Raw genomic sequence first — 19278 nt, 5'->3', positions numbered from 1 at the left:
CTGTGAACTGTTAATTAAAAAAAAATATATAGAATGCATACTTTCCATTTTTATTATTAGTAGCATTTAAACATAATGTTTTTTGTAATGAAGGTTGCTGTTGGCGAAATAGCAGTTTGCAAAATTTCCCAGCAGAAATATTATTTCCGACAGTGGCGTGGCGGGAAAGACCCCTTTACACCCTCGTTCCTTCTTTCCACTCCGCCAACTCATCATCGCAGTAACTTTACAATTATATACATAAGGGTCGTCATGATTAGCTCCATCAACTGAGGACCTCTGCCCAGCCTTTTCTCATTAGTCCGAAATACTCACACACACACACACACACCTCTAAAATGCGTTTAATATATTACACATTATAATTTATTATATCTACCTGCAGCATATTATTATATACTATACTATTCAATGTATATATAGTTAAAATTTATGTTTGTGCAATTCGTTTTTGTCTAAGGCCGATTACCATTGGGAGTGTATTGCTGTAGAGTAGGGAAGAAAGGCATTCGTTTTGTAAATAATGTAAATATCTGCAGACATTTTACGTGACGACTGGTCGAGTCGGTGGAGGGTGACGGCGACGCTATACAACGCGAAGTGTTAGGATTAATTTTTACGATTGCCGTATGCGCCGGGGTCAAATTTATCAGTAGGGGCCCAGGAATACTATCGTCGAATAATAATTTTGTTTCTGTTAGCTTTTGCTGCTACACTACTATAGCTGCTGCCACTGCCGCCCTCGTTCAATCTCCCCGGAGACCCTAAGCTGTCATTTGTGAAGTTTACGTGCCTAGAGTCGAAGATTAGTTTACTCGTATGTAGTACAAATATAACCTCTACGTCATATTCCTCTTCTTCTTACTTTCTCTTTATTTTTTTTTTTATTTTATTATTATTGGAGCCAAAAATTCGAAAGGATCTGTTAATTGGCCCTCTCTTCTAGTGAGTTCGGGGTTGATTAGCTATAGTCAAAAAAAAAAATCGAAAATCTCTGATAGTACGTGTGTATAATGTATATAACCTTCATTCTTTTTACATCATTTTCTAGAGTCATTCTATAAATTTTTTAATGAATATACAATATAAATAGGTATATCATTACAAGACACATAACCCATGAAATTAGAATACAATAGATTTTTATACGGATGGTATTTCAAATTTATAATTGAACTATCAAATTCATTAAAATTAATTAATTATAATTATAATTATTATACTAATATTACATATACTACATATTATAAATGAAAATTCTTTTTAGATTCTAAGCGTAGTGATTAATGTATTGATATAATAATAGTGTGTTTTTTTATGTCTATATACACTTTTAGTAGTCGATAAAATGCTTCCATTTTCACTTTGAGGGTGGTTTTAGACAAAAAATTGAATCTAGTTTGTACTTAATTAAGTCGCAATTAAAAATTTCAAATACTTTTTTATCGAGAAAAACATAAACAATTAAGGAAAAAGGGAATTTTCATGCATATTTTATTCATATTATATTTTTAAAATAATTGTTTTATAATCATAGTTACCAAAATGTAGACATTATTTGCTTAGAATCGTTTTTAATCGTATACAATGGGTTATCATTGAATTCAAATTTAACAAACTCATCATAGTGATTTTTTCAATAACGAGTTCCACTGAACACATAATGTACGTACAGTAGATCGGTACCTACTTTTTCTAAATTATTGATTTAAATGCAAATTGTTACAATGGGCTTAGTTATTATTAATATTTATATGTTATTCTAAATGTTTGACATTTTCTTTAATAAAAAAACAAACTAGGTACTTACTTTAAAAAAAATATATACCTAAGTATAGTTATTGATGTTAAAATCTTTAAGTGGAATAATATGTCAACAGTTAAAAAAAAAGTTTTCTGCCATATAAATACCTAGTTGAATGTAACTTGTCATAGAGTAAATTCTGCTATGGTTAAGTACTTACTGTACAACTAGAACCAATTTCCTATCAAAACCCCTCTCAAAGTTAAAAAATGAAAAAATTAACTCAAAAAAGTGATGATACAGAAAAAAAAGATTGTTATAAAACCGATGCATTCATTACTTGACTTAAAATCTAAAAGTAGACTACAAAATTACAATTTTTAAGAGAATAATTAGCCAAAGATGTACTGCAGTGCTCGATTACATTCCTATCAAATGAATATATTTTTAGATGTTTAATTTTATTTCACCAAAGATATTTACATTTTAATTACTTAAATAACTAACAATACCTTTACCTATACATCAAAGACATTCGCCGAAACTACTATTAACAAACAATGACATAAAAGAGACGCGAATTATAAATAATATATATTTATAAAAAAAAAAATTGTTTACTCAAGTCTAAATCTCTAGAACAATTGTCATTTTATTTAAATATGATAATAATTTTTGTTTTATTATAAGAGAGTGCTTTTGTTCATAAGGACAAAATGCATTTTTATAATACGGTAGTCTGGCAACCAACCTATAATTCTAAAAATATAAACAAAGACATCATTCAACATTTTTCTACTTCAAAAAAATTTAGATTTAGGTACCAATTATATATTAAAATATACATAAGCGAATACATATAATACAAGATATAATAGGTATAGGTATAATTTATTTAATTTTAAATTAAAAATAATCTACCATTAATGAAACAATTAAAACACAAATTTTATAACACTATCTACCTAGTAAATATTTTATAATTATTTAATTATTACAACTTATTTGAATAACAATACACTATGATTAAAGAAAAAATATTTTTACTAAATTGTTATAAAAGCTTTTTATACTTTACCTAACCTAGTAAATAAAAATGTTTTTTCCGAAGTTTCTAGAAATTACAATTAAAATCGCTCAAATACTACACACCAACTCGAGACGCGAGCACTAACCTAACCTAACCTATAGTTGTTTACATGGTGGAATAACTTGTAAATTTAAAATTTAATCACGAATCAATGACTGGCAATGCATTAACATAACTACATTTTCTCAGTTTAGTAAGAAATAATTAAAAAAAAACTAAATACTCGGTAAATATCAATAAAGTTGCGAGTAATAAAAATATATTAAATGTACCTATATATTATAAAGGTACATAATATAATACATTATATATATTTTTTTTGTTCTATGATATTAATTAATTATGTTAACATAACATTCGTGGTTTCATTGAACAAAACTTGGGTAAAACCGTACTTATGCGTATTGTGCGAACTAGCAGTTTGAACGATTTTCTCTTTAGTTTGGTACTGAAATTCTCGAAGCGTGTAAAGGCTTAAAGACCAAAGCAGAGCTATCTTGACACTATCAGCGTTCCGAGAAAGCCGGAAGGGACAGGCTTCCGATAAGAGGTTCCGGGATTTATGTCCGACCCTTTAGCGTGAATACATTAAAACCTACCCAATGCCTTCAGATTAATTGTCTAGTCTTACCGTGATACGTACACAATAAATATCGCATGCAAACACTCTTCTTTTGTATTTTTTATATGGTAAAAAGAGAAACAAAGATGGAATAACGATAGGCAGTTTATACATTTTAAATAGTATCTCAAAGAAACCGTATATGCTATAGAGTAATTACTTTATTACTCTATGGTACCTACATCCTAATCACTTTTTTAAACCTAAAATATAATATATTTTATTTATACCTACATTATAATCAATGTACATGAAATATTATCAATAAATTAAGTTTAATTTGTAATTTAAGTTCTTAAATGTTATAGTTTATAAATTTATAATAAATACAAAACTTATGAAGACTACCTATAGGTATTATCACAATAATACAAGTATTTACATTTTGTATAAACAAAAGTGGGATGTTAATCATGGTATAACAAAAAAAAAAAAAAAAACTTTACAATATAATAAGTATTAATAACAATCATAATTAACTTACAAAAATTATGAGTTAACAACTTATATTAATAGAAGTTTGAGCGTCAATCGTTTTTGTCAAGTATCGTTTTCGCCAAAACAAAAAAGGTTCGATTTTTGTTTCCGCCAAATATATTTCTACTCACCTGTCTAAATCATAGTTTAAGAACCATTTAAAGTTACCCAGGAACCACCACGGGGAGGCGGTCTTTATGACCCCCAAAAAATTGTTTGACTTAATTTTCGGATTCATGTTTCTGAACTTCAATTGAGTTAAGGTTATTATAATTACATTTTTATATATATATATATACATAATATATTAAGTCAAATATTTCTGACAATTCTATAAATTATTTATTATTTCAAATAATTGTTGCATGTTGCATACCTTTTTTAAAAATGTCATTTTTGAAATTGTTTTATTTTTATGTTCTTCTATTGCGTTATCAAATGGTTTATCGTGAATCTCGATAAAAATCGACGATCGAAATAGACTAGAGCAGAGGTTCCCAACCCGTGGTACGCGTACCACTAGTGGTACGTGGAAAACTCGTAGGTGGTACGCAAAGAAATTTTAACTTAAATTTTTTTTTTACTTTCATAAATATCCAACAATAAAAAAAAATGTTAAGAAATTAATGAATCATAAAAATATACGTTAAAAAAAATTTGACTCCTAATTTAGTTTTAGAATTGAAGTGGTACGCGTATTGATTGAAAAAGTGTCGGGTGGTACTCGATGATAAAAAGGTTGGGAATCCCTGGACTAGAGGCTTTAAAACTCCATTGCAATAATATAAGTAGAAGTATATTTGGTGGGAACGAAAATCACATTTTTGGCGGAAACTATGACCGCCTACAAGTTTCACCAGTTCCTTACAACATTTTGAATTCAACAACTAGACATAAGTCAATAGTATATAATAAGGAAACAAGGACCCATACTAAAATTCCAGGTTAATTAAAATATGTCATACTGCATATATGCTATAATTATAATCTAGTTCTATAAAAAATTGTATCAGCTCATTGTGAAAATAATATCTATGTACATAACTAATATACGTAGAGTAGGTAATAAGTTTATCGAAAATAACAAAATAACCTTAAATATAAGATAGTAACTTTATAATTTAAATTAGTACAGAAACGCATACAATTGCCATTCGTCAAACATTGTGCACAAAGTTCGTGACAAAATGTTTGGGTCGATGAACATAATATAACGCATCACGCACCTACTGTCAAAACAGGATTTTACAATACTACTGTTTTATTTGACGAAATTAGCCGAGGGAAACGCACATCGTTTAAGTATTTAGTAAGTTATTCTACACAAACATAATTTACATATTATAATATACTATGCTTATTTGAATGACTTTTGACTAAATATTATTGACACATTAGGAGTAAAAATATAAATATTTTTATAAATTTCCATACTTTCCAACCTATTTTTAAATACCGTAGAAAAAAACTTACTAAAATATTGATAATTTTTTTTTTTATTGTAATATTTTAGATAAATTATTTCAACACACGAAATTAAAGTAACATCATTCAAATTTAGTCTTGCGCGTGTATGAACAGATGTAAAAATAAATTTTATTGAATTAAAATATCTCGAAAAATATGTCATCATGCTATGGACTATAAAGACTAAATAGTAAATCTTAGAACTTAGGAGTTATAATCTTAAGTATTTTCGAATTTCAACAATTCATTTTACTGTGGTCAAATTGACTTAAATAATACACATTGTTTTAGTCATCATAGGTATTATATTATAAATACACAAAGAAGAGTACACATACGTTCTATCAGAATTTGAAAGAAAACGAAGAAAAAATCACAAAAGTACCCTTAAGTGTGCCAATATCCTGGTCTTTTTAATCGAAATCTTCGCCAAACCCATTTCGTAAACCCATTTCAGTTGAATTTCATTCAATTCATGAAAAGTTATCCGAGTTTACAAAACTTTTTTTTTTTAATCATTAAAAAAAACATCTTCCAATTTAATGTAATGGTTATAAGAATTGAACCCATCAATTTAAATATATGCATTATAAATTATATATTTAAACTTTTGAAAATTATAAGTATATAATATATAATAAATAATAATATAAACGTGTAAGTGCCTGGGAATAAGCCGTTTAATAAAATAAACAAATACTTCAAAATTAATTGCACCTACAAGCTTTAAAATTTATTATTTAAAAACTTATATTACTTGTATATTTTAATACTCTTCTTTAAATCAGTTGAAATGCTTAAAAAGTTTCATTACGCTCTCTTTAAATTGGAAATTAAACACAGATGGTAGTTTAAAGGACGCTATTTCTAAAATTGTCTAGATATTTTCTAGAAACCCACGAAATATTCCAAACATTGATAAAATACTCGATAAAATATCAACTTTTAAACAAATAATGATCATTTGGGGTACCTAAACCAGACTTTTTAGTTGTAATAAATTATAATTTGCAACAAATTTAAAGAAATTTACTCCAAATACTAACGCTATTTCCGTACAAACTTTTGTATTAAATAAAAAAAAAAATATGATACTTAATATTGTTTACTAAAAGCATAATGGTAACCAACACACAAATATATTAATATTAAATATAACTGTACACAAATATAACGTTAACATATTCGCGAGCATATTCGTATGAATTACATAATTTTTATTGAAATCGAATTTGACCTATGACTGATATTTCTCAATCTATTGATAACCGATTGCTGATGAGTAGTTAGAATAATAAATATTAAATATTGAGCCAATAGATATTCAAGATTCAAAGGTGATACCATTGATAATTTAAACAAATATAATAAATGATGAAATAATACAAATATAATTATTCCTGATTCAAAAAAAAAATATCAAATAAATAATTATGTAATTTTTATTTGATTTACTTTTTAGAAACATGAAAAAAATAACAAAAAATGTCAGATCAAAATTTAAAAATACTAGTAATTAATAATTGAAAAATATGAATAAGAATTTAGATGAAAAAAATAGGTCGTTCAAAACAAATAGATAAATATTTTTCACTTAATCAAAATTATTATTTATCGCTATTAGCAAATATAACACTGCATTAAATATCATAACCATCATAGGCCTTATATAATAATTAGTTGTAAAAAAATCTGATGAAACATGTCTATTAAGTTTTAGTAATCAATAATATGTTTTCGCACAGTTTTGTGAAAATTTAGTTTTTTTAGTTGACAACTATAATAAGAGTTAAATATCGTTTAAATAAATTTATTCATTCAAATATTTATTATTCTTAAGTACACAAAAATCTTATTTTTATAAGTTTACATATGAGTTTACCATATCAATAACAGCAAAAAGCATAAATATACATTACTCCTGTAAATATTGTAACATCGCGATACATTTGTTTTCATATGAATACGAATCAATAAAATAGATAAAACCTAAATATGTCTGGTTTATAAATAATTATAAGTCAATCTACTATTTTTGGTTATTTTAATTTTAAAAAATTAGTTATTAAATGAATAATGTTTATTTTTTTATAGGAATAACTAATGATAAATTATTCGTCTTTCCAATGAAGCCTTTCAACAAATACTACGAAGAAAAAATAAGTTACACAAATACCTACAGATATTATTTGCATGATATTTGACAGTGCAGATGTTGCTACACCATCGGAGAGCGTATCGACTATTCTACAATGAAAACGCAATTTATCCATTATTTTCATTCGTTGAGAATCAATAACTTCAATCTGTCTCATCTATCTGTTAATAAAAAGAACCTTTTTGCAGATAGAACGCAACTGACTTTATTGACATGGAAATAGTATAACATGGCAGCTTAAAACAACGTCGAATTTATCGTCATTTTAAAACATTTTACACGACAAATTTTTGATAATAAATGCATCAGAAAAACAATTAATAAGTCAATTACCTAACGCATAAATGAATAATATTAAACGATGTATAATAATATAATATGTATAACATCATTACAGTCTACAGACATTCATGATACATATAATGCTCATATTAATTATTTATATCAGAAAACAAGTTCTCAAAGATGGACAAAAGTCTACACAGATATTATTATTACAAGCTAAAGAGGGGAGGAGGCCGTGTAACATAGGAAGTAGGCATCCGAGATTTTCTTCGAAACCGTTTGATTAACAGCTTCCTTTTCATAAACGACGAGGATTGTTCAATGGATGAAAAAAAAGCTGACAGACTGGTTTTTGAGATCCGTGTTTGGGGGATGAGTAATTAAACACTAAAACAGTGATTTAGCGGGTGAACAAAAAAAATAAATAAATAAATAACTCGATGATAATTATTAATACACGTAATTCACAGTTATCAGAATTCTTGACCACGTATGCGTATGGCATTAGAAATGAGTGAAAAAAAATTCAATTGAGTGTAACGAATTACCTACTTGAATTCAGTTTAAATAGCTTAATTATTTTTATTTTCTGGTAGTTTAATAATATAGCTTAACTACAATTTATTTATACGAATCTAAATAATTACAAAAATATAACAATTTTATAACGCAAGTAGGTACCGTCTGTCGTGTCAGCTAGTCAAATATATTATATAATAAAATATTACCATTTACCAATAACAAATAATTATAAACTACCATTATTTGTATTTTCAATTATTTTGTTTTATTGCCTAGCTATTAATAGTTATTCTGTTATAATAATCAAATATATACTTAGGCACATAACAAAATAAAAATATCCAATAAATACATTAGAAACAAGAATTTAATATTTGGAATGACGCCAGTGCCCAGTAGTATTAAAAATAAAGAGAAGAACCAGACAAAACGTTAAGATTTCTACAGATAAAATTATGTCTTTAGTGGTGACATTAAAAATAATTAATGGAAATGATAACTTGAAGAATAAATTGTTTAGTCAACTCTAAAGTTATTTTCATCGTGATAATTAGTGACAACAATAAATCCATATAAGATATAATATTATGTTAAATGTCTAAATAAAATGAAAAGACAATAGAAAATTAGAGACTAAGACAAGGGTTGTATTCATTAAATCTGGATTGCTTAATTTATTAAATTATTGAACTACTCAACTACAGATTCGATTATTTATGTAATATGTTTAAATACCTAATAGAAATTTATATTATATATTTACGTTATATACAAAAATAATATAATAAAAATATAATAATACACCAAAAACTCCTAGTCTTTATAATAACGATAGGTAGATACAATATTCATTAGTAATATATAAAAAAAAAAGAATCAATTTTTGAGAAAAATAATATATCTATTCTTATTTTTTAGGCAAACAAATATATTTCAGCCGTCATTTAAAAGTTGAAACATCGTAATAAATGGGAAATATTGACATAATTAATTGAGGAACGTATATAGATACTCGAATGCGATTATAGTAGATAAAAATGTATAATTAGTCAATGGATATTTAATTTTATTCGGTATTTTCATATAATTAATTTCAAGTTTTGGGCAGTTTAATGCTTCGATATAATTATTTAAATTCTGACGAGGAGTTCGATCTGCATTTCACCATAAGTTAATACATAGTTTTATATATGCCTACTTAGAATTACAAAATAGGAACTATAATTTAATTTTTAAATCGTATGTTAATTTCTATAAATCTTTATGCATACGAGTATAAAATTACAATGTATATTATACAATATACATACATAACAACATAACACTTATTGTCAATTGTTTCGATAATATATTATACGACAATACGACATAAACAATATCTACACAGCATAGGTATAACATATCCATTGCCTATTTGTGCATAAAATAAAACACTTTAAACCGACAAAATATAAATGATTTTAAATTCATAACATAAGTTTTAACAATTATATATAATTGGTATCATGATGTAAAATTTAATGCGAAAATTAATAGTATTTATTAGATTATTATTGTATAATTTTTTTTACTATTAAATAGAATGTGTGAATTTTCATAAATATTTAATAGTTCTTTTTATTACACAATTCCAGACATGAAAAATATTTAGAAGCTTATTATTATCATAAATTTAATTACAAATATTACTAAATAAGCAGCCTTAGCACCTACCTAGTAAAAATAATATAATGGCATACCTATTAATATTTTTTTAGTTATCGACGGATTCAGAAGAGCAATATAAATACTAAATTTACTCTTTTACCTAGACTTCAAAATTTATATTTATATTTTTCTAATTTGTTTTTTAGTTGAGATATTAGTATTTTACAAGTATAACATCAAATTATTAGAGAGCAGCAGAGTGAGCAGTTATTTACATGTTTTCAAGTACAAATGGATTTTGCTTATTTCACTTTGTGTTATACCAAAGTAATTTAAACATTTATATATAACATAAATGTTTAGAAGTTTTCTAGAATAAAAAAAACTAGGTAAGTATTTTTATTTTCTACATGTTTTTGAATTATATACCTACATTGCAAGATCACTAATTGTATAAGCCATTCATGAACATTTCTAGCATATTAATAGTTGTAATTTAAAGGGAATATAATATCATCAACATATCAAACAACCAATGTACTTGATTTTTTTTTTTCTGAACTAATATAATTAGGATATTATAAATAATATCTAAATAAAAATTAAATAATTTAGCTTGTATGATTGAAGAAAGATCAAGTATTAAGTACTTTATTTTTTATCGAACAAAGAAAATATGTAGAATATATGGATATTTACCATTTACTATTAGATATAATTATTTTCATTGAGTTTTAACTTCAAAACACAATACAAAATAATTCTTTCAATAATTCTTGGCCTATAAAAAACTACAAAGGCTTAAATAATTCCTAGTAAGATAAGTACAATCATTTTTTTGAAATTGAAAACTGTTTCTATAAAATTGTTCAATTAATATTATATTATGTCCATAACACAGACAGTATTGGACCAGATAAATATTTTCCTATAACTATGCTAACTGGACATACTCTTGTCTACATGACGATTAGAGGTGTATATTAAACACTGACTGTATTATAATAGTTTAAGAATGATTTCAATCAATTTACATATTGGACTTTACCTACTGATCATCAACATATTGATGACTCTTGACAAATATAACTTAATTGGGGAAATAGATAATATGCCGACTAATAGGTGACACTTACCTGAGTAGTATATGGTTGAGAGCTGAGTCTAATGCCATCTTGTAACAATTTGTCTTTTAACAACAGCTTCAACTGAAGTTTGGGTATCCTGACTAGTTCAGCCTTTCCTTCCTCGTACTCGTCATAATGTACCTGCTGCAGCTCTTGCGTACTGCTGCCTGACGAGTGGCCAGGACTGGGGGCACATTGCTCTTTAGAGGCGGAGTACTTGCATTCCTCCTGTATCGCAGCAGACTCTTCAAGTGTGAAATAAACACTGGCTGCGCCCTCCTCGCGCAACGTGCGGACAGACTGTAACAGTCGGTTGCGGTGCGACGGGTTAAACACTCCGATAGCATCCATATCGGGGTCGCCGACCTGCTTGCAGATCTCCAGGTCATCATACCCGTTATCCAGGAACGAATCGGCGTACTGGCCCAGATGCAGGGACCGAAGCCACTCGACAACTATGTTGCTACCGTTTTTGGTGGTCATTGGACAGCGTCAACACTGCAGCCCGGACGGCAACCACAGACGGCTAACACGAACGGTTCGGGTCGACGCGCGAGACGCATAACTCCGAGGTGACCATGAAAAATTAGAAAATCACTGTGAACTGCGAAGACACGGGAGATTGACGACTGTGAACTTTACGCGGATTCTGTGCGGTTAACACTGCAGCCAAAGTGCGATAACAACGCGTGCGGCCTAATCTCATTCTACCGGAGGACATATTGACATTCTCGGCGCAGTCGCGAACCGCACGGCCAGATGTCGCTGCCATAGCCGTCATTGAGTGAAGCGCCGCAATCGCACACATTATTATAATTTTATTATTGTTGGATTATACCTATATATAGTATTACGAGTATGAGTATTAACATTATTAACTATTATTATTTATTATACGTCTTGACGCGAACATATTATTTTTTTGAGGTATTTATTTTAAATGATTTTAAATGGATTGGTTACTTTGTTTGGGCGTAAAATTGTTTTTACATTTAACCATCATTATCGAATAAATAATATAATTATTTTACATTTTAATTCGGTGTAACGAATCAGCATTATACAATAGCTATAGCCAAAAGGTATGTTTTCTAATTAACATATAGAATACCAGAATACCAGAGAAATAACATAGGTTATAAAATGTATGTTATATTATTATATTGTGTAATAGGGGAACTGTAAAGATAATATTATAGATATTATATTATTATGCTTACTGCGCAGAATATTGATTATTAGAGCTATAGGTATACAGGTTACAATAAATTTAATTGATATTGAATATAATATAAATTTTATAATAAAAATATACATCAGCGATTATTTTAATTTTATTTGTTTAGCTTTAATATTAACGATTATAGATAAATGTTCGTGATGCCATGTTTACCAGTAATACCAATGACAACTTCCATTTCTTCCGTACCAAATGAAGCAGAATTTAAGTTTTTGTATTTGTTCATTATTGGTGAGCCCCTAATGGGCCTAATAGGTATCTGATAGTAAAATAATTTATCATGTTACATGGGATGACCTTTTATTTACGTACCTATATTTATTTTATCGAAAAAATGACTTAATTATGTCGTATACTTTATATTACTTAATATTTAGTAATGATTTATTATTACATAATTGATTCAGACAATTATTATTAACTTATTACAAATAAGTTGGTCATAAAAATTACATTGGATTTCGTTGATTGTTTTTATAAAAAAATATTATACTAGTAGATTCTAATAAAATAAACAGTAATCAGACATTACCCGGAGATATTTTCGTAATTTCATGCCCCGTGCTATGCTTCTCCCCTTGTCATTAAAAATCCTCGTAAATGTCAACTTTTGACAATAAAATATAATGTTATACATAGGTAATTCAATATTTATTGTTACAAAAAGATATAAAATAAAATAAGTTCATTTATAGAACTACGAGGGTGTGACTACTTGTCATAATATTTTAATTGGAAAGGTGTGTCCATTGATTACCCGTCTTCTTTCGACGAATAACGATAGGAGTAGTACTAAAAATAGTTTTCCATGGCAAATTAAGGGAAACATCATATTTGTATCTACGTATCAAACTACCAACCAACGTGCTTCACATTTATGTTTTTTGGATATTCGTAATCATACATCAAAAACCTATCGATTAAAAAAAAAATTGTACATTATGTCCCGATAACAATTATTGTTACAACTTAATAAGAAAATAAGTGATTTTAAATTAAATTCAGCAAGTTTCAGTCGGAAAATTCAAATTGTGTTATCGTATCTTATGAAAATAATTAAGATCAAAAAAGAAATTAAAATTTTTGAGATGTATAATATGGCAATGTAAGCTATAGTTGTTACAAATGTAAGTACTTAGGTAAGTATATACTTAAAAACTATAAAGACTATTCTTTTAATATTTTTATAAACGGTATTTAAGAGCTTAATCAAGGTATCACGATCATTTTATCGAGGACTAGTTTGTATTTTAAAAATCTATATACCTAGCTAAGTGTACTTAGTACATTACATACGCACACACTACATTATAATGTAGGTAAACAACTGTATTATCACTACAACAAATTCTAAATAACAGTCATAAATAAAGTCATCACAATATTATACGAAAGGAACCTGTAAATAATTTACATAGGTGACTGATATATCTGATATATGACTGATATGCATCTTACCCTGACACCCGCTGCTTCATGAATTTGTAATCCTCTGAAAACGGGCGATGCGTTCCGTCAGACTAGAAATGATAAAGCTCAGTTCACAAAATATCGTTTATTATCGTTTTTTCTGAATGGTACGATAACAGTTTGGTCAAGAAATAAATGTAAATCTGACCGTTTGGCGAATGCAAAGTAACCGATCAGCAATTACCGGTATTCTTCATCTCTTTCTTTATAACTAGATTTATACACTCCGTAAAATTTCAAAAACTTTAAAATATTTTTGTAATTTATTTAAGATAATACTGTTTATATATATATAAACAGTATACCTATATGTGCTATAAAAAATGTAGATTTGGCTATCTAATTTTCTGTTATTTATCATCTTTTAAAAATAACTATATAGGTAGTTTAAGTATAATATTTACAGTATAGTAACAATATTGTAGTTCAATCAAAAACATATACATATAACATTGTGTAATTGATCAAACTTGCAGTCATGTTTCTGGGTATTTAGTTTAGTAGGCGGTTGCCGGTTAGTATTAACAAAAATAGTGTTATAATGCAAATTCATCATTGTGATGAAAATAAAGTTTCATTATATAGAAACCTAACAGCGTCTTATAACTTATATAAGTATAATAACTTAATTCAAATCTCAAGTCTCACTAGAATCTTTCTACAAGTGAAAACTATTTAATTAAAACTGTAACTGGATGTGCGTATGTATACGCATGGATTTAAGAGACTTTCAATACTATTTGGTTAGAAAACTGTTTAAAATTGACAATGAGTTGAATTCAAACATATATATTATATTGTTAAATTGTAAATCTTTACTGATAGATGCGTGCATTGAATAGTTAATAATGAAAATTGATTCTTGTTGATTTAAAGTAAGATAAACTCAGTATACAGGAGACAATATAGTCAATTTTATGAGAGTTCAATGGATTTGGTGAAACTTTTATAAGATTATTTAGGTAGATACCAACTGCATAGCAGTATATTCAATGGCATTGCAATCGATATTAAATACTTGCACATAGGTACATACATTTCCACATAAAAATGTTATACAATTTGAATAATTTTAACTAGAATAATCATTAAAAATTTAAATATTTTAATGCATGTATACCTATTACTTTTAATTTAAGCATTTAAAGAATGTATTTCTCATTTCAAAACGAATAGTTATTATTTAGATAACAAGACAGTATATACATTAATTGATTATCTATTTGACTATATTAAAAATAGTTCTTCCATTATGAATTTGCAGAAAACGATCATATTATTCACTAAATAATATTAACAACTAACTATATTGTCTCAGTTAAAACCATATGTACTTTTAACGGTATAATATACCTTGCCGACTGTCGTTGTTCAGTTATTCTATATTATATCCTAACGATGAACAATGGTCAATGAATGATGGTTGATATTTGATAATTGATACATTATCGGTAATTTGTTTTTAACGTATGATTTGTCGTTTATACGGTCTCTTATTGCTATGACTTTAAACAAATAATTTTCGATCAAAATGTGAATATATTAATTTAAAAATATATTTAACAACGTTGTTACTATTAACCGTGCACAATCCCGGACGGCACAGTTTTCTAGATTCTACATTGGCTAGAACACCGTTGGATCATTCGATCTCCCATTATACATACTATTTATCATATTATTAGTACAATAATACACAAAATATAAAAAATGTCTATCATTTTCTTTGGCTAAAAATTAATTTTAAATAGAAAAAATATAGGCAGATGAGTTCCGTTCTACTATACATAAGGTTTCGAGTGAGTCACTATAATAGAGTGTGTTACATTTTGTTAAGTTATTTATGTATATTGATATATATATTATATATATGTATATTATTTTGTAAATGAAAAACGATGATTCTGAATCGAAGACGGTCTGTTGCCTATATCACTAAGTATATTTTATGATATGTTCTTTTGATTCAGTTATTAGAGTTATTTATTTTAGTTTTAGACATATTAGTATTATAGTAGATTAACATAATTGTTTCCAAAAACATTGCATTAATTATATTATCATATTATCAACTTGTATAATTCAAAATGTAATAAAATCTTTCTGTAAATACTATAAGCAGTAAAAATAAATTCAGAATATAGTGTATATACATATAATATAGGTATATTAGATTATATCTTAAAATAAATCAAAAATATCATTGGCTATAGTATAATTCATTATAAAATAAAAAACGTTCCCACGAATATTTTTTTAAAACTATAACAAAATAATCGACAAATTGTTATTTATCGTTTAAATAAGGAATGTTGTCCAAATTTAAAATTAAAATGTAGGTATATAAAAATGATTATGTCGATACATTTTTATTTTTAATATAAATTCCACACGTTATATCTTATGATTACTAAACTAATAATTAGCGATTATATTGATTATAACTTATAAGAAAAATATTTCTAATAGGTACAATAATACAAATATTGTTATCGATAGATGTTCCTTCCCTCATATTTTTTAAGTATTGTACAAACTTTAACTTATTTGATTATTGTACATACATATTGTAAGTGTACTTTATAAATAATAAATAAATGTTTCAATCGATAATAGCTAATTGTTTATGCATTATATATTTATATTATAATATTTACTATATTTATTACTATACATTTAAAAGTTCAAAAAAAAAAAATTCTACTCTGAGAAAGAAAACAAAAATTACAATTTTTCCAACATATTTTACATCTTTATATTAAATAAATAGTAAGAAATAAAGTATATAATGCAAAGTATTTAGTACAATAGTACACTCGAAAACTCACGTTTACGTATAAGTTTCTTTTTAAAGCGATTTGTTTTTATTATAAATAATATAATGAATTATTAGTTTTGACTTATGGGCTATAGCCTTTGGTCGAGTATTAACTAGTGTTGTAAAGAACAGTGAGATATTAGTAAATTGTATTGGAAAATTAATTATTCAATTAGAAAAACTCGTTCTAAAATATTATAGATTTCAAGTTATCTCGTGTTTAGTAGATTTAAAGGATTAGTTAAGGTTAAGTATAAATATAATGGTAAATGATATATTATATATGAAAAACGGCTCTGAACGCAAAATGGAAGTACACCATCCTTACAACAACTGTTTCTAAAAAGTATATTATATATGTTAATTTTCTATCAGAAACCTGAGAAATCACTAATATTATTGAATACTAAAGCTCCAAAACGTGTCGTATACTCGTATATCGTTATTCGTTACTCGTCAGAAACAAAAAAAAAACACACTCACACATGGTAAAACAAATCGCTAAGCTTAAAATTTAAGATTCAAATAGTTATTAAATTGAAACATTTTTAACATATTTTATTTGATCTTTATTAAATAAACATATTATATAAACTATAATTAAAGTAAGTAATTCACTCGAATAAGGTGATTCAAAAATTTAAAACAATCATCAGGTCCGTGCGGTGAGGTTCAAATTACATCTTGTTTCATGATTTCGATCCCTCGAGACTGCAGTTGACTACAACAGTCAACTAGTGGTACTTGACTACTAGAACATATACCTATGTAAATAAACAGGTGAATAATGTTAAAAACGTCGAGCGATAAACTTACTATACTACGTATTACACTACTTAAATGATTAATGTCCTGTAGCGCAGCGACTATTATATTATGCGTCTCTGGGAAAAGTCGTCGTGACTCTTATTTAGTATAATATTATACTGCAAGTATTAAATACACAACCACGATATAGTATAGGACATAAGTGTATATTATGATACGTGTAAATATAGAATATAAATAATATAATAATATGATATATTATGTATGTATAATGTATATAGTCGTATAGATATTGTTACGTACAGTATACTAAATATAAATATATAGTGAAGTTTAAATAACATTATTTTATAACATATATAGTATCTAATAACACACGAGATCGAAAATTTGGATTAACCGAAAACAATGTTATTATAACGTGCCTAAATGTATACATATACAGGAATCATCGGGCAATTTAACTCGTTCACACTATGTATACATATTATTATTATTCGACGTACTCGTGTGTCTATATAGGTAGTCATAACATACGTCAGAGGTGGTTCTTCGCGTAAACTTTTTACCCGCAGGACCCAATGATGTATCATAAACTATGTATATATATCACATCATAATATAACGTCGTACACGATGTGTATAATGTTTATTATATATACATACATACATAATAATACTGCGATTTTCTCTCCTCCTAGATATCAGCTATGTATATACATGTGCTGACATGACTTTCAGAAAGCCGCGAGCATTTCTATAACGTCACTTTATACGTCTGCAGTATAGGTATATAAGGCTTTAATATAATACATAATTGGTAGGTACTCGGTATATCATATTATAAAACGAAAAGCTTGCAGAGTCTATAATAATCCTTTGATTACAATGATTTGAAAAAATACATGTTAAGGTGGTTTCTATTTATAGCGTTACAAAATTTAAAATGCTGTGATCTACTAACTGGTAAATATAATACTTTGAAAAACACGTCTAAATATTCGTGTGCCATTTAGAGCATCGTTTCTCAACCTTTTTAGTGTCACGAACACCGAAAATCTTTATAAAATATGAACAATCATTTCACGACCCCCTTACCTATATTAAGTACAGATTTAAATAATACAAATGTCATATCATTAACTTATTCAACTGATTAAGAGGACGCCACACGGGCTAAACGAAATATACCAGTTCGATAATATCAATTTATAAAATCATGTTTAGTAATTTAAACTTGTCACGGGTAAACAATTTATTAATTTTTTTAAGTAGGTATGATATAAATTCGTACATCCTTATTTTATTATTACCTATTTTTATTGTTTTAAGTTTTTTTTGTTCAATATAAAATTTTAAATGAAAGAGTTCATTTTTTAAATCGGTGTTTTATTATTTTTGACTTACACAACCCCAATCTAGGTGATCACGATCCTTAGGATGAGAAACGCTGCTTTAGAGTTTAGACTGTTTAGAGTAATCATTTTTTGTAAATTCATTCATTCAAAATCTCTATGCATTATGTAAACTGTACATAACAATTTATGTAGATTAAATATATTAAATTATTATTATTATTAATATCTTATACCGAAGTCACTTTCAACGCTTCATAAATTGGTTTCACACCATATATCGTTTAATATTTTCAACAACTTTTTGGAACACTCAGTCAATTACAGCTATAGAAAAGACAGATAGTTGTAAAGGTATTGGAAAATCATTTTATGATCTATGATCTATCCAAGGGATAATAAATAATAATATAAGTCTAAGACTTGCCTGCTTATAAACAGACTGTATAATATATATTAAACATACTAATATTATAAATTTATACTGC

General features: G+C 26.8%; 1 protein-coding gene across 1 annotated transcript in view; it reads right to left on the bottom strand.

Moving 5' to 3' along the window:
* Nucleotides 1–11887, bottom strand: part of LOC114121963 (uncharacterized) — a 72165-nt gene extending 60278 nt beyond the window's left edge. Inside the window, exon 1 of the mRNA XM_027984481.2 lies at nucleotides 11149–11887. Within this exon, the coding sequence (XP_027840282.2) occupies nucleotides 11149–11622 (474 nt within the window). The 5' untranslated portion in view covers nucleotides 11623–11887. The remainder of the gene's footprint in view (nucleotides 1–11148) is intronic.
* Between the last annotated feature and the right edge of the window lie 7391 nt (nucleotides 11888–19278).

This window comes from Aphis gossypii, chromosome 1, assembly GCF_020184175.1.
Source record: "Aphis gossypii isolate Hap1 chromosome 1, ASM2018417v2, whole genome shotgun sequence".
Classification (NCBI taxonomy): Eukaryota; Metazoa; Arthropoda; class Insecta; order Hemiptera; family Aphididae; genus Aphis; species Aphis gossypii.
This window is presented reverse-complemented; position numbering and strand designations above follow the sequence as displayed.